The sequence below is a fragment of the Chlamydotis macqueenii genome, chromosome 2 (assembly GCF_036417535.1).
Source record: "Chlamydotis macqueenii isolate bChlMac1 chromosome 2, bChlMac1.mat, whole genome shotgun sequence".
In the NCBI taxonomy this organism is placed as follows: Eukaryota; Metazoa; Chordata; class Aves; order Otidiformes; family Otididae; genus Chlamydotis; species Chlamydotis macqueenii.
Window position 1 is genome coordinate 110075940 of NC_141557.1, and position 17750 is coordinate 110093689.

At 39.6% G+C, this 17750-nt stretch overlaps 1 protein-coding gene across 1 annotated transcript in view; it reads left to right on the top strand.

The window, feature by feature from the left end:
• LAMA1 (laminin subunit alpha 1) overlaps positions 1–17750 on the top strand; it is a 107498-nt gene that overhangs the window by 57883 nt on the left and 31865 nt on the right. The window contains exons 23-33 of the mRNA XM_086741492.1: positions 335–571; positions 2357–2500; positions 2879–3058; positions 3663–3848; positions 5288–5415; positions 10066–10186; positions 10326–10463; positions 12272–12393; positions 13284–13370; positions 13634–13827; positions 14778–14920. Coding sequence (XP_086597618.1) covers positions 335–571; positions 2357–2500; positions 2879–3058; positions 3663–3848; positions 5288–5415; positions 10066–10186; positions 10326–10463; positions 12272–12393; positions 13284–13370; positions 13634–13827; positions 14778–14920 — 1680 coding nt within the window. The remainder of the gene's footprint in view (positions 1–334; positions 572–2356; positions 2501–2878; positions 3059–3662; positions 3849–5287; positions 5416–10065; positions 10187–10325; positions 10464–12271; positions 12394–13283; positions 13371–13633; positions 13828–14777; positions 14921–17750) is intronic.

The window sequence follows — 17750 nt, forward strand, 5'->3', positions numbered from 1 at the left end:
AACATTTTTATAACATTATTTAAATTTACTTGCTGCACTCAATACATAGTATTTTAAATAAAGTCTTTCTGGGGTTTTTTTTTCTGGAACAGGTTCCTTCAACTCCTTTGATTCCCAACCCAGCGGTTCTTACTTTCTTACTTTTGCTATCCAGTGTTTACTGGTAATGCAGTTCTTTGTTCAAATACAAACCAAACAACTCCATTTTATGTGTATAGTAGTTGTTGACAAACACTGAGTTTTAAGGGCCACTCTAAATTTACTGTGCTCTTTCTGTTGTAACAAAACTTTTTAAAGATCTGCTGTTTATGAACATTTCTTCTTTTCATCTAAGGCTTGTAACTGTAGCAACACTGGTTCAACCCATCTCCAGTGTGATGTATTGACGGGTCAATGCCAGTGCAAAGTTGAATTTGGAGGACAAGACTGTTCCAGGTGTGCATTAGGCTACAGGGACTACCCGGACTGTGTTGCCTGTGACTGTGACTTGAGTGGAACCAAAGTGGAGATGTGTGATGACGCTGAAGGACTTTGTGGCTGTGAAGAAGAAACTGGCATCTGTACCTGCAAGGTATTCAGACACTTTTGGAACAGAATCAGGATTTACTGGACATTTATTACATAAAAGTCAGAAAATGTAGGGCTGAAAGCACTTCAAAAGGCAATCTGCATCCCTTCTAATGAGTATACATTTGTCTGACTTTTCCTTTTGCTCCTAGATTTGTGTCTGCTTCCTTCTGAATAGGATAAAGCACTGGCCATGAGTTCTGGGACAGTTTTTGTAAATCTTCTGAATTATATGAGAATGATGCTAGTGACTTTAGTGTCACTATATTTCTCTGTATGATGTAAATAGTTTCTGATACCAAGAACAATGCTGTATGAACCATTTTTAATGGTACAATTTTTACGTGTTTTATTTATCCCACTTGCTTTTTTCTACAATTGCATTTTGCCTTGCAAATAGTTCCAATAATAATAGTTCAGAACTCATATGCATTATTTCTTAGTTGCTATTTAAAAGGGTTTTTTTTTTTTCTCAGTACACATAGAACATTGGAGTAGAAGCAACTGTAATAGAAAAAAGTATTCTGATGCAATGAGAATTTTACATTTCCCTCAAGCCAGGGAAAACTATTCCTTCATAGAGTGTAGGAATACTCTGCTGCAAGAGTTGCACTTCCAAGTGCAGGTCACATTAATTGATATAATCTTGAAACTTCTGAGCAGACAATCTCTGATAAAAAGGCTGGGTTTTTTTGTTTTGTTTTGTTTTGTTTTTTTATTTAACTTAAAAGCATAAATTCCCTACATGCTGTTTTGGCAGTGAATTATTTCATTCTCTGTGTAGAGATAGATAGACAGCACTTCTAGAGCTTCTTCCACCCTAGATGTTGAAAGCATTTCAAAAAACTAATTAAAATGTTACGAAACTCCAGTGAAAAAGCTATTGTATCCTCATTACACAAATGGAAAATATAAAATACAGAGAAGTTTTTTCTGCTCATACACACAAGGTTTTATTAGGTTTGAGAACAGCATGTTGATTCAGATGATATAGCCTGCTCTTTTGAAAATCTAAATGATAATGATAAGAAGAAACCAATAAATACCAAATGGAGAATCTAAAAGTTTTGTTAAATGTGGTTATGTTGCATGTTCAAATTTGTTTCCAATGCTATAACCAAAGGCAGTGCATAAGAATAACTCACATACATTGCTAATAGTGAAGTCTGAATTTACATTCTTGTATTAAAAAAGGAAACATTAAATACAGAGGTTGAGTAGTATAGATTTTTTTTCTGAAAAGAGGGGAATCTATTCTTGAAAAACTGAGTAATAGAAAAGAACTTACTTCAAGGCAAAAAATACATACCTTAATAGTGAAGGTCTCTCTCCAATCTTCTGGTTAAGGATGCGAGTGGGCACTGACTGTAGTTTTAGGTGTTCCTTCAAGTTGGACTTACCAGTTGCAAATTGAGTTCAAAACCAGACATTTGAGAATAGGTCACATGATTCCTCTTCATACTGAGCAGTTTCTTTGCCTTTGAGAGCCTGTTTTCCAGATGACAGGGGGAGATTTTTGTGTCTTGAATTTTTGCTAAAAATTCAAGTACATGAGTTTAGCTTGAATGTTCCGTGGTTTTGTTTTTTTTTTTTAAAAGAAAACAACATTGGAAAATATTTTTAAAAAAATGTACTGCATAGTAAAAGTGAATAGATACACAATAATTGACTGCCTGTTATGTAGTTTACATAGGTACTAATTTTTAGAAGAACCATCTTTTGTTCAGCTAACAAAGTAACTGAGTGTGCTGTTTTGTTTGCTTTTTTTTTTTTTATTAATTTCCTCCAGGAAAATGTATTTGGTCTACAATGCAGTGAGTGTAAACCTGGAACTTTTGCTCTGTCTGCTAACAATGCACTAGGTTGTACTCCGTGCTTCTGTTTTGGGATGTCCACATTTTGTTCGGAACTTGAAGATCATGTGAGAATTCCTGTAAGTAAAGTGGCATAAATATACAGACACAGTCTGGTGTTATCCTCATGTTTGGTACCACACTGGTGTGCCTAAGATTGCATACATGTAATGACTCAAGCTGAATGTAGTTGGCTAGCTTATGGAGGCAGTGGCATATGGCAGAAAAAAAACCCGAAAGCAAATGATAAGTGGTCACTGTCTTCTTTCTGAAGCTTTGTGTTTCACTCTTACTTAAAAAAAAAATACAGTCAAACATATTTCCCATTTTATTGGTTTGGACATTTATTACTCTAAAATGGACTATTGCCTGTTTCAAAGCAGCTAAAACTGTTAACAGTATATTACATTGAGTTAGAATATTTTTGTTGAATGAAGGTTTTACTCTTCGTGTTGCAGATAACCTTAACTCCAGATCAGTCCATTCTGCATGTAGTAGCTCAAAGTAACCTGACTGGAACGGTGGAAGGAGTGTTTTTGCAATTTCCTGATATTTTACTGGATGCTGCCATAGTCAGAAAATACTTAAATGCAGAAACATTTTACTGGAGGTTACCAGAGCAGTTTCAGGGAGACCGGGTAAGATCGTTGAATAGAATGCTTTGTACATCATTTCTTCATTATCTAATAGTCACCCCTTTATTGTATAATAGTCACTTTATCTTGATAACATTTTTCTGCATTAGTTCTGTTCTCATAGGACATAATACTATAAACATTCAGTGACTGAACAAACAATATGTTTACAATACCCTTTCCTAATGAGATTTTTCTTGACCCTGTAAATTGGTAACACCCATATTTAATTACCATGTTACTCTTCAGAGGTTGTATAGGGGAGGAAAGAGTGATGTATTCAATTTTACTTTAGAAGCCTCAAAAAGTTTTCAACCTTGACGCTAGATTCAGTATATAGATCATGGACGCTCTGTTGCTTAGGAATTAAATGAAAATTGAGTGCACACCTTGAAAGGCCCTAAAAGAAGAAACTGAGATTGGTTTTTAGAAATGTGCATTTAACCTTGATGTACAAAACTGCTGAGTTTAAGTAAATTTCCATGTTTTATTGCCAATTCTTCAAAGGACTGACAGTTTTCAAGTCTTCTGATGATGTTAAAATATTTTCAGCTAGTATCTCTAACCTTGGAATAAATAAAAGTAATAATTTTTTTTATCTAAACAGCTCATGGCCTATGGAGGCAAGCTGAGATACACTGTTGCTTTTTATGCTTTGGATGGCTTTGGACCCTCAAACTTTGAGCCACAGATTCTAATGAAAGGAGGTCACACTAGCAAGTTGGTAATCTACGTAGACATCCCATCACCAGAAAATGGAGTTAGAACTGACAAGGAAGTAGAAATGAAGGAGGTAAGCCAAAACATTGGTATGGGAATATTTCCTTTCTTCTATAAGCTTTTATAGACAAGCTCTGTCTATTTGATAAAATACTTTGAAAAATGCTTATCTGACTTCAAATAGGGTAAGTAAATAGGGCACTTGGATTAAAATGCATATATTTGCATATATTGCATAGATAATGCATATATTCCCTGGTGAGACCACACCTGGAGTACTGTGTCCAGTTCTGGAGCCCCCAACATAAGAAGGACATGGACCAGTTGGAGAAAGTCCAGAGGAGGGCCACGAAGATGATAAGAGGGCTGGAGCACCTCTCTTATAAGGACAGGCTGAGAGAGTTGGGGCTGTTCAGCCTGGAGAAGAGGAGGCTCCAGGGAGACCTAATAGCGGTCTTCCAGTACCTCAAGGTGGCCTACAAGAAAGATGAGGAGAGGCTGTTCAGTAGGGCCTGTTGTGATAGAATGAGGGGTAATGGTTTTAAAATAGAGGGGGGTAGATTTAGATTGGGTATTAGGAAAAATTTTTTTACAATGCGAGTTGTAGAACACTGGAACAGGTTGCCCAGAGAGGTGGTGGAAGCCCCATCCCTGGAAACATTCAAGGCCAGGCTGGATGAAGGGATGGGATCATCCAGGGATGTCCCTGCTCCTTGCAGGGGGGTTGAACAAGATGATCTTTGAAGGTCCCTTCCAACTCTAACAATTCTATGATTCTATGATTTTAGGGAAAAAAATGACTAGGAATATCGTGCTATAGCAGCAAATAACATTTTGGCATTGTTTCCTCTTTTGGAAGTGCTGAAGATGTTGCTGTGGCAAGCTTTTCAAATACAGACTCAGATTTCAGTAATAAATGACAGGCAGACAGGTATTGTCACTCTTGGGCAGTCTCATGATTTTGTAGCCTGTAATGTTACACTTACAGCCTAGGAGCATCACACAGGACATGAATCTTTACCTAGCAGGGGCAGTAAGTTGCAGAAGTGCCCACGTGGACAATTTCAGAGGAGATAACATTGACCTTCTTTGGGACTCTCTGCTGACTGGGGCTGATGTGATATCTAGTCTCTCTTCTTGATGGGAGACAGGACCAGTTACAATAACTGTTTCTAACTGCACATGAAATAAGTGCTGTGAAGTCCTGGTCTTTTGGCTATCTGGGTTCTTCAGATCTAGCCAGAAAAAAAGCTGTGCCATGCAGGCTTGGGCTGCTTTCCTGTAGAAACTGGTCATGGAAGTTGAGTGCAGGGAAGAGAAGGAGAGGAGAAATGATATAAACCCATGTCTTGTTCTAGCATGGAGCAAGATTCTGGACTGTCTGGCACCTAGAGTTTTAGACATAGCCACTGTGATTGCATTTCTGAAAGAACACATAAGGAGGAACAAAGCATTACCTTGAAGTGAGATTGAACACTCATGGTTTTAATAATATATGTTATATTTTTCTAGGATTCTTGGAAGTATTTTAACTCTGTGTCTGACGAGCCTGTCTTACGTTCTGACTTCATGTCTGTGCTAAGCAATGTTGAATACATCCTTATCAAGGCAACTTATGGCCAAGGATTACAGCAAAGCAGGTAAAGCAATATCACTGCATTTACTTACTATAATTTGTTTACTGTAATTTAACCTAGAAGTAGTCCCAACTGAGCTATACAGTAAAGATTTAACTTAAATTAGAGAAATTTCCAATTTCTTCCTTATGACTTTTGTTCTTCCTCTGATAAGAAAACATTTATGACCTTTAATGGCAGCAGAATCCCTCTTTAATTCTTTCTGTGAAACACTAAATATTTCTGCTGCTTACTTTGATAGAAAAGCCCATAAAGAGGCACGGAGCCTTACAGGCTGATGCAGTGGTCTGCAGGATGGGTAATCTAGTTAGATGTTTTCTAAATAGCCCAAGTGCATCTACACCAATGCAGCATGGGCAACAAACAGGGGGAGCTGGAAGCCATTGTGCAGTGGGAAAACTATGATATAGTTGCAGTCACAGAAACGGGGTGGGATGACTTACACAATTGGAGCACTGCAATGGATGGTTATAAACTCCAGAAGAGATAGGCAAGGAAGGACAGGTGGTGAGGTAGTCCTGTACGTCAGGGAGTGTTTTGACTGTCTAGAGCTTGATGATGGTGATGATAGGGTTTGTGCGTAAGAAGCAGGGGGAAGGCTAATAAGGCAGATACCATGGTAGGAGTCTGTTATGGATCACTCAACCAGGATAAAGAGACAGACAAAATATTCTGTAAGCAGCTAGGAGAAATCTCACAATTGCTAGCCCTTGTTCTCCTGGGGGACTTCAACTTAACGGACATCTGCTGGCAATACAATACAGTGGAGAGAAAATACTCTAGGAGGTTCCTGGAGTGTGTGGAAGATAACTTCCTGACACAGCTGGTGAGGGACTCAACTAGGGAAGGCTCTCCACTGGACCCACGGAGAAGGACTTGTGGGTGATGTGATGGTTGGAGGCTGTCTTGGGCATAGCAATCATGAGTTTTTGATTCTCAGAGAAATAAGATTTCTGGAGGGTAGACTTTGGCCTGTTTAGGCGACTGATTGATAAAGTCCCTTGGGAAGATGTCCTGAAGGGCAAAGGAGTCCAGGAAGGCTGGCCATTCTTCAAGAAGGAAATCTTAAAAGGTGCAGAAGCAGGCTATCCCCATGTGCTGAAACACGAGCTGGCGGGGATGAAGACTGGCCTGGCTGAACAGAGAGCTTTGGCTGGAACTCAGGAGAAGAAAAAGAGAGTTTATGATCTTCGGAAGAAGGAGCAGGAAACTCAGGAGGACTACAAGGATGTCTTGAAGTTTTGCAGGGAGAAAATTAGAAGGGCTAAAGCCCAATTAGAACTGAATCTGGCTACTGCCGTGAAGGATAACAAAGAATGTTTATATAAATAAATTAGCAACAAAAGGAGGGCTAAGGAGAATCTCCATCCTTTATTTGATGCAGAGGGATCATAGTGACAAAGAATGAGGAATAAGCTGAGGTACTTAATGCCTTCTTTGCCTCTGTCTTTAATAGGAAGACCAGTACCACTCTTGCTCTCTTACACTCCAGGTACCCAGTCCACTGGACAGGAAGACAGAGAAGGGGAGCAGAATAAACCCTCCATAATCCAAGGGGAAATGGTTAGCGACCCCTACACCACCTAGACACACACAAGTCTATAGGGCCAGATGGAATCCACCCAAGGGTACTGAGGGAGTTGGTGGAAGTGCTCGCCATGCCACTTTCCATCATTTATCAGCAGTCCTGGCTAACTGGGGAGGTCCCAGTTAACTAGAGGTTAGCAAACATGACCCCCATCTACAAGAAGGGCTGGAAGGAAGATCTGGGGAACTACAGGCCTGTCAGCCTGACCTTGGTGCCAGGGAAGGTTGTGGAGCAGATAGTCTTGAGTGCCATCACACAGCATGTAGAGGACAACCAGGCAATCAGGCTCAGTCAGCATGGGTTTATGAAAGGCAGGTCCTGCTTGACTAACCTGATCTCCTTCTATGACAATGTGACCCACGTAGTGGATGAGGGAAAGGCTGTGGATGTTGTCTGGATAGACTTTAGTAAAACCTTTGACATCATTTCCCATAGCATTCTCCTGGAGAAACTGGCTGCTCATGGCTTGGACAGCTATATGCTTTTCTGCTGGTTTTGTGTAGCAGGGGGGGCTGCAGTGGCAGCTTCTGTGAGAAGCTGATAGAAGTTTCTCCTTTGTCCAGTGGACCTGGCTGGGTCTAGGACAGACCCACTGCTGGCCAGGGCCAAGGTGACAGTGATAATGCCTCTGTGATAATGTGTTTAAGAAAGGGAAAATAAAAAATAATAAGGAGTGAAGAAGCAGAAAGCAGGGACAGAGACGGGGAGGCGCAAGCCTTATGGGCCTTGTGGCCCTCACCCTCTGGCCTCCCGCTGGGCGGCTGTCTGGGCCCGACTCAGCCCGGTCTGGCTGCGAGAAGTGAAGAGGAGATGTGAAGAGAACCTGAGAGGTGTGTGATTGAGCCTGATTGTGAAGAATTTTTTGTGAGAGGAGTGGCTGCAGACACCGGTCAGGTGTCAGTGAAGAAGGAGGGAGAGGAGTAAAGTTGCTCCTGACAAGATTCCCCTGCAGCCCGTGGTGCAGCCCATGGTGAAGCAGGCTGTCCGCCTGCAGCCCATGGAGGTCCATGGAGGAGCAGAGATCCACCTGCAGCCCATGGAGGACCCCACACCAGAGCAGATGGATGCCTGAACGAGGCTGTGGCCCAGGGAGGGACTGCACTGGGGTAGTTTATTCCTGAGGGACTGCACTCCATGGGCAAGGACCCTACGCTGCAGCAGTTCACAAAGGACTGTAGCCCGTGGGAGGGACTCCATGCTGGAGCAGGGGAGGAATGTAAGGAGTTCTTCCCTTGAGGAGGAAGGAACGGCAGAAAATTATGTGTGATGAACCGTCCGCAGCCTGCATTCCCTATTCCCCCCATGTGCTGCTCAGTGAGGGGGAAGGAGGTAGAGATAATTTGAAATTAAGTTAAGCCTGGGAAGAGGGAGGAGTAGGGGCAAGTTTTTTTTTTTTTTTTTTTGTTCTCTTTCTCATTATCCTGCTTTGGTTTTATTAGTAATAATACATAAATAGTTTTCCCCAAGTTGAGTCTGTTTTGCCCATAACAGTAACTTCAATGATCTCTCCCTGTCCTTGAGTTTTTCTTATATTTTCTCTCCTCCATTCTCTTGGAAGGTGGGGAGAGTGAGTGAAAAACTGCTTAGCTTGGTCCCGAGTGGGGCTAAACTACACCACCTTTGCTAGACAGAACACGGCTGGATGGACAAGCCCAAAGAGTGATGGTGAATGGAGTTAAATCCAGTTGGTGGCCAGTCACAAGTGATGTTCCCCAGGGCTCAGTATTGGGACCAGTTCTGTTTAATATCTTTATCAATGATCTGGACAAGGGGATCGAGTGCATCCTCAGTCAGTTTGCAGATGACACCAAGTCAGGCAGGAGTGTTGATCTAATTGAGGCTAGGAAGGCTCTACAGAGGGATCCAGACAGGCTGGATTGGTGCGCCAAGGCCAGTTGTATGAGGTTCAACAAGGCCAAGTGCTGAGTCCTGCACTTGGATCACAACAACCCCATGCAACACTACAGGCTTGAGGAAGAGTGGCTGGAAAGCTGCCCAGTGGAAAAGGACCTGGGAGTGTTGATCAACAGCCAGCTGACTATGAGCCAACAGTGTGGCTGGGAAGCCTGATAGCATCCTGGCTTGTATCAGAAACAGTGTGGCCAGCAGGACTAGCAAAGTGATCATTCCCCTGTACTCAGCACTGGTGAGGCTGCATCTTGAATACTGTGTTCAGTTATGGGCCTCTCACTGCAAGAAGGTCGTTGAGGTGCTGGAGTGTGTCCAAAAAAGAGCTGCTGAGGGAAGTGTGGTTGTTTAGTCTGGAGAATAGGAGACTGAGGGGAGACCTTATTGCTCTCTACAACTACCTGAAAGGAGGCTGACAGTTGAACTTCATGATCTTAAAGGTGCTGTCCAACCTAGGTGATTCTATGGTTTTGTGATCTTATTTTTATAAGTATTGTAATTTTTGTTTGTTTTTTCAATTGAAACTCATAGTCTCCTGAGTCATTTGGTTTGTACCAATCTAGGTCTCTCCTGTAGCTTTATGCACTCTAGGCAGTGTTAGTAAAATATTCCCACTTCAGAATGGCAGCATTTTACCATTTGGAACAGAACTGTGTTACTAATGAGATAGAGGAGATGAAATATGGTCATTGCATCTGATTCAGAAACTAACAAGATAAGCAGATGAAAACCCAGTATCTGTACGTATTCACAGCTGTGAAGAAGTGTGGTTCCACCTCCAGATTTGGGATTATTTTTGATTCACAGGCCCTCAGCTATGTTTCGATTGACTCTGTCTGAAAATCTGTGGGACAAAACAAGTATATTTTTGTCTAGTGTTTCTGAGCCAGAAAGATATACTCTTGCATGGTGGGTTTGATAAGTTTTGCAGGCCAATGGGAATGAACTTGTATTGCTTTGAAGTACTTCTGATTTGTTTGTTGTAGGTCCTGAAATACCATAAAATGTAAAGAATCTTCAGCTGGTACTGCATGGGGAAAAGGAAATCATGGGAGATTATGTATGGTCTGTCTTTGAAGCATAAAAATGTTTGGATCTCAGTCTTGGTGCTAGGACTTCTCTAGATGTTCACATTCTTTTCTGCATATATCTTGTAGAATTGCAAATATCTCAATGGAAATTGCAGTGAAGTTTGAAGAAATGCATCTAGGCAGAGCTAGAGCTCATCTTATAGAACAGTGTAGATGTCCTGCTGGTTATGCTGGATTGTCCTGTCAGGTACAGAATCCTTGAATCCTTTTTGTCTGTCTAATAATGCGATAATAAAAAAAAGTTACTTAAACGGCTTTTAAAGTTGCTTGCAACTGTTGATAGCCATGATCATATATTTTTTAATTACACTCCCCTTTACAAATAGAGCTGTGCTCCAGGATACTACAGAGGAAAGCATACGGAACTCAGTGTAAAACAGCCTCACACTCTGATAGCGCCTTGTGTGCCATGTCAGTGCAACAACCACAGTGAAACCTGTGATCCTGAAACTGGAAAGTGCTTGGTATGTACAATTTATACATTTTTCTGTTGGTTTCACCTGAGCATACAATGTTAGTGACCTATGGAAGGAGTTTCTTGAAGAAGTATATGAGTGTACTATTTGGATAAAGTATAATTTCCTTCCCAACTTTGAAAAAGGGAAAATCTAAGTAGCATTTCCCTTAGAGTCAATTCAATATAATTATCAAGCTTTTTGAGCACTAACATCTTGAAAATCATTAAATTTTTTAGTTTTACTTTTGCTTGTGTATCAGTTCACTTTATCTGTTTGTTTTTTTTTTTTGTGAGACTTGTTGGGCTTCTGTCCTTGGTCTGGCCAAGGTCTGCTTACTTACACGAAAAAAAAGTAAAGGAAGTAGTAAGCCATATCACACCACAGACTAGGTCAAAGTCAAATTCTTTGTCTCTTATAAAGAGAATCCTCTGGGCAGCTTTAAGTGAGGCTTTTTTAACTCCCAGAGGGTGAAATAGTATAAGGATATGCCTCAGCTAAGTTATTTTGCTCACTTCTCTCATTTTGTCCCAAAGACACAAGTGGGGGCCACATCTGACTAACACATTGCCTCTCTCTTGTGGGCTGACAGCGCTATGGACAGCAAATGCTCAGCTAACCAAATAAGGGACATTAAGTCTCAATATTCTTTCCTAAAGTTTTCTCAGTTGCTTTGTTTTTCCAGTAATGAGTTGGTTAGTTCAAAGCAGACTTCTGCTGAATTCATTCCTGAAGTCAGTTTTTAAAGTGAGTTTCCTTAGTCTTTCAGGCTTTTGTAAGCCATTCTTTCATTTTCAGATTTGTCCTAAACTATGTATCTCAGGAGTAAGAACTGTGGTTCTCATTTCTACAAGGCCAAAACACATAGTTCTTTCACACTAGTGAATACTAGTCATAGAATCATAGAATGGTTAGAGTTGGAAGGGACCTTCAAAGGTCATCTAGTCCAACGCCCCTGCAAGGAGCAGGGACATCCCCGACTAGATCAGGTTGCTCAGAGCCTCATTCTTCTTCTCAGCTTCTCATTGCCAGGGTGGCAAGTCACCTACATGTTAAGATTACTATTTAGACATTTGTGGCTGAGTAGTGTAGGCAAAAGACATTTTTCATCTCTGAATTCTGCTCCTATACAATAGAAGGCTGCATTGCTATTGCTTACTGTCTTCAACTAAGCTCTAAATACTACACACTTGCAAGAATATGAATCAAAAAAAAAAGGAAAAAAATTTTAAAAGGGAAAAAAAAGGAGAAACTGAATTTTATTCACTTGGGGGACTAGTCAGTTAAATTATGTTTATAATACTGATTTAGTATTTTAATATTAAAAGCACTGGCTGTTAATCAGTACTGTCAATAAATTAAATATGGTGTCTGTGAGTCCTAACTGTGGATTGTTCTTGGTTTGTAACATTCCAATGCATTTGCTGAAACATTGAAACTTATCTTTTTCATACAGGTATCCTGTTTAATTTTTCCATCAGTTACTTCGGGGTTTTTTTTGAGGATTTTTTCCTTTGTACTGTGATTTCCTGGCCTGAATTGGATTAATAGAAGCAGAAGTATGTAAACCTTAATGGAAATTTAGAACAGAAATTAGGTCAGCCTGCCTGAGGGGGCATTCACGTAAGAGAAAATATGCTGGGATTCTGCTTATTTTTGCATTAAATTTTCCTCCACTCAGAGAATGCTGACCAATGGGTAGTGACATTTAGAGATGGTTGTTGGAAACTGCATATATTTATTGACTGAGGGAAGATAAAGTAGTTCTTGTTGTTTGTTGTTGTTTTAAACTGTCTAAATTCCTTTTTGTGTGTCAGAACTGCAGTGATAACACAGTTGGTGATTACTGCAGTGCTTGTGCCCCGGGCTACTATGGGAAAGTAACTGGATCTGTCAACGACTGCTTGCTTTGTGCCTGTCCCAGAGCCAACCCTGTTAGGTAACCAGAATTTATTAAATCCGATGTGCATTTTAGCATTCTGGATTTCTTCTGCTGCATGTCCCACCTCCTACTCCCCCCATGCTACAACAACAGGAGTTAGTTATCATTACGTGTCCTTAAAATTTAGACATTTGAAAGCTACCTATTTTAGTAAATGGCACTTACATTCTGAGTTGTTCACAGCTAGTGGTAACTATGTGAGGTTTTAAAATAAAATGATTAACTGATAAGTCAAATTTTTCTCTAGAGGTAGATGAGCCACGTTGAATGTTTTATAATCGAGCAAGTTGCTCTGACATGGTTTAGTTTCAAATGTGGGGCTCTTTCTTCGTTGTAAAAACAATCTTTTTGTATTTACAAAGATTCAGGCCATCTCCCTTAAATGCAGGAAGTTTTCATGAGATCAATCCTAGGTGAAGAACAAGTACTCTTTTATTTGAAATTTATACATCTGTTGACAGTTAACTTTGTATTTGGAAAATCAAAATGCTGTGCAGGCTGTTTTTTCTCCAGAAGCTTGAAAAGCATATTTGTTTGTTGTTTGCTTTTGGATAATTGAATCAAAATAAGAGTCTAGCAACTTTGACGTTTTCTTGTAAGTCTCAGTTAGATATATACTATAGCTATATCATGTGGCATCCGTTTTTTATTGTCTTATCTTTTAAAAGGAAGGCCATAAAGTGCTTTAGCAGGTTATACAGTAATGGAATCACATTGGGAAAGCGAACTTTTAAAGAAATGAATAACTTAAAAAAAAAATTCTAGAGCATCAGATTGAGCAGAGGATACTGTTGCTTACAATATTTAACCTATGGCTGAAGGTGTTCTCTGTCTTTGTATGGTCTTCCATTTATGTGCTAGCAGGCATTTGTTTATCCTTCCTCCAGTTTTAGTCCCACTTGTGTCCTGAAAGGTGTTCAGGATTACCACTGTGATGCTTGCCTCCCAGGATATGAAGGACAGTACTGTGAAAGGTGAGTTACACATGATGTCCCCATTTATCCCCAGCTCCCAAGGACAATATAATTACTATGAGCCATATTTGTACTTGGAATAGAATTATTCAGTGTTTGTAAATTAATATATGAATGAGTGCTCAAGGGTTTAGAGTGATTTGTTAGTTACTATTAGGAAGCTATTAATTAAAAACCTATCAGTGATTCTCAAAGACAAATATAACATCTCATTTAATGATGAATACCCCCTGATGTTCAATGTTCCGTTCCTCCCTGTGTAGATGCTCCCTTGGCTATTATGGTGACCCTCAGCTGCCCGGTGGCAGCTGCCATCCGTGTCGGTGCAATCCAAGCGGCTCTGTTCATGTCAATTGTGATCGTGCAACTGGCCAGTGCCTCTGTAAGCAAGGTGTGACAGGACAGCTCTGTGAGGAGTGTGAACCGAGACATCTTCTTGTGGAAGACGAGTGTGTTTGTAGGTGCTTTTTAAATTGCTTGCTTTCCCAATGGGCTTTGGTCTGTTCCAGTGATATGTTTGTGCACGTGATTATTTCTTGAATGTTTTTGTGATGTCAGGCCCTGTTATTTCTATGAAGGGAAAGGAATCTTAAAAACTTAATAGCTCTATAAAACAAGGGAGGGTGGGCTAGGTAATCTCCAGAGGTCCCTTCTACCTCAACCATTCTGTGAATACAGAGGAAACTACAGTGGAGAGCATAACATCAGACAAGCAATTAATCCTTAAAATAGCTTACTTGGTGTTAAAAACAAGTTTAAGGAAAGACAATTTAAATATTTTTTTGCTGTCTGTAGTATACCTTTATTTATTTGAAAATATCATTGATGTTTATTTATTTGAAAATTTCATCGATATGAGGTTGCTGTGATAATACTTTTGGAGTTATCCCAGGTATGTAGGTATTCTCCACCAATATTTAGTCATATTTCACCAATAATTAGTCATGTAATTCCTTATGAGAGGGTGGATAGCAGAAGGACACAGCAAGTACAGTAATCTACTTTTACAGTGAATGGGGATTTAGGACTCAGATTTTGCTTTGTATAAGTAAAAAAAAAAAACAACCAAGGAATAAATGTAATTACACCACTATTGGCTTGAGTTACCTGTCTTCCTAACCTGTTTGGATGAGTGTCAGCGGTATCACCCTCGATTTATAGCAATATAGCTAAATAGGCTCAATAAGCTTATAATACAGCAAGCAGCTCAATACTGAGCAAGATCAATAAGGCTTGAATGTGTGTTAACCTAAGGAGAGTATGTTTGGAATAGGTCCACTGTGTACTCAAAATTATTATATTTAATCACTCTTAAGCACATACTGTGGAAATCAAAATCAATTTCAGTATTTGTTGGCTTCTTTTTAATACTAATACTGCTTCCTTCTCTTAAAATGGTTTATTTAGCTTGTGATGACAACTGCACAGGAGTTTTGTTAAACAGTTTGGATAATCTCAACAAGGCCATACTTTCAATAAACCTCACTGGTGTTGCCCGTGTGCCCTATGGGTTATTGTCAGAGTTGGAGAATGCAACAAAACATCTGAAGGTAAAACGAATACATAAATAGTAGAAATACTTAGTCACACCTTTTTAAAGCAAAACTTGCAGTCACCTGTGTGTGCCAGTAATTTAACAGAAGGCCTCCTGAAGTTCAGGGCTTGAATGTGTGTATGTGTAAGTGAAAGATTAAGACCATTACATTTGGTAAACAAATATACCATAAGTTATTTAAGCTGCCTGTATTACTTTCTTTTTTTTTGGTTGTACTAGCATTTAAATGAATGGATGAATATATTTTTCAATCAGCACTGTGATTATTGAATGTGCTACATCTATGTGCTTTACCTGGATTAGGTGCATCCCTAAGACTGGCCCAGACCTACTGAAAGCAAGGGGAATAATTTTCAACAGTGAGACAGAAACATCGGGCCAGGTCTTTTCCCTTGTTGGTCCCTTTGCTAAAGAGCTGCCAAGGCATAGATCTTGAGGCTGTTGCCATAGAGTCCTTGAGAGGAAGGGGTCTGGCAGGTTACTTCTCCCTTAGCCAGGGTGCCTGGGATGCAGCAGTTTGCTTTCCTTCAGTTGTATGGCAGTCCAGGTTCCTTACTGTGTCCTCCATCTCAGGACACAAAAGCCAGGTAGAATGTTCCAGTTAGAGACTTTCAGGCTACTTGTGGCAAACTTTCCTTCCAGCTCATCTGTCCCTTAAACAAAGCATGAAATACCACATTTTGTGGTTCTAGAGTGTCATTTATTGTTGCATAGGATTAAGTTCATGTGGTCCCTGCACAAAGCCAGAGATAAACAGAATCCTCCCTACTTCATGACAACTAAAATATGCACATTTATTGGTAAAAGTCTGCTCAGCAATATTGCAAGCAAGACAAGCTCTAAGACAGAAGCAAAGCTATTTTCTTTGTATTCCACCATATCACAACAAAATCAAAATAATATAGGCATTCTTGTGCTGCCAACTTTGGCAAATTAAGAGTTTAAATTAAAGTTTCTTCTATTTTAGAGGTAAAGCAGACTGAATTCCATTCAGTGTACTTCAAGATGATAATAATTACAATATCTGAAGGCAAACTTAATTAAGTTACATGTTTATGCTTCAGCAGAGATACTCTTATCCTTTAGCTTTAGTTGCTAACAGTTTAGTTATAAAGTTTCAGTTATGCTTCCCTTCCTTTATGTCATAAAGCATAAATGTACTGAATTATTGTAATACTTTAAGTATACGATTGACTTGCTTTTTGTAATTGTTTTGTGTTTGTGTAGGAGCATCATCTTCTAGGACTATAAACATTATTTGATATGTAGCTTTTATTTAGCACTTTAATTATAAACCAGTAAAATCTCATGTAAAGATCAAAGGAGTTTAAGTTTCTCCTTTAGTACATCTATTTTTTAGTATTAAAATTAAATCAAAGCCAGCTGTCCCGCTCTTGGAGGTGGGATGCTAAAAGTGATACAAAACCTCCTGTGACTATGATGTCAGTTCTGTTTATTTAAGGCCGCAGTGGTCTTCAAACAGCTTAATCTTGAGGGTGAGTCGGTAGTCTCATAATTTTTCTCTGTTTGGAAGCAGGTTTTCCTTGCTTTCTGACTAATCAAAGATTACCTTCCCTTTTGCCTTGTACCAAAGTAACTGTAGCTGGAAGCCAGAAAATCCCCAAGTTTGTTTACGCGAATTATAGATCTTCCCTGATGGGGCTGTCCCCCTGCACTGTATTGCATCTTTGCAGCATGCTGGTCGCTCAGAAACTTAAGCATTTCCTCTTTTCTGTGCATTAGGTGTGGGTCTTTTAATAATGAGAAAGCTGTCAAATCAAATAATCTACTCCTCATTGTTTCCGAATCTTGAGTCCATCTGAGGACTTCAGTAGTTCTGTTTTTCTAGTTAAAGCTGCCTGCTTTACTCCTCCTGACATACCTAGATGTACTTTGTGTCCTGTTCTGGGTTTTTGAACTGGGCTTTTTCAGAAACCTTGCTATGCTTTATCCCAGGAGGCTCAAGAGTTTCAACTGTTTCTCTTTCACTTGTTCTTTCCTCATCCTGAGGAAAATACTTTGAAATTTTTGTTAAATAAAAGGCTGTTGGATAATCCTGTGTATTATTACTTCAAAAAGTTGTGCAAAATGATACTTTTTATGGTATTTACAATGATTGACTCTGAAACATCTGAAAACTAAAAATAACCTTTCCCAGACTTGCTCTCTTTGTAAGAGATGTCTTAAGTTTCTTTGCATTTTTAGAGAAGTGGTATTCTGTTGCAGGCCTTGACTGTATCAAATACAATATGCTTGGGTACAATGGCCTATTTATTGCCATATAGAGCAGTTTTGAGGTGACCTTGAAGCCAAATACAGCCTATTATTCTCTCTTATTAGTGAGAGGATCCACAGAGCTGCTTATGTTACCTTGTCATGTTTGGAGGGCCAAAACCCTGAACTCCTGAGTGCCATGCACTGGGTTTTGACATGGAAACATAAAGCTCTCTGTGGTAATCCTTGCAGATGTACCCTAGATGCAGCTGTTTTGACAAGACCAGCTGCTGAAACAGTAGCAGCTGTGGGATTGGATGGAAGCATTTAATTTGATGAGCCTTTGAACTTCTCAAAGTAGCTTCTGTGGACAAATCAGACTGTGGTGATATTGAGAATCAGGAAAGCAAAAATCATGCTTCCTTCTTTCTACTCAACTGAAAGTACATGTCTGGATCCAGGGATTTGTTTCCTTGTTTAAAAAGTGCTTTGTTGCATCAGCTGTATATATGTAATTTCTTTATGTCGTCTTATGTGCCTTGCAAATCAATCATTTAAAACATCTAAATAATCTAAATAGTGTGAATAGTTATTTTCTCCCCAGAACTTTT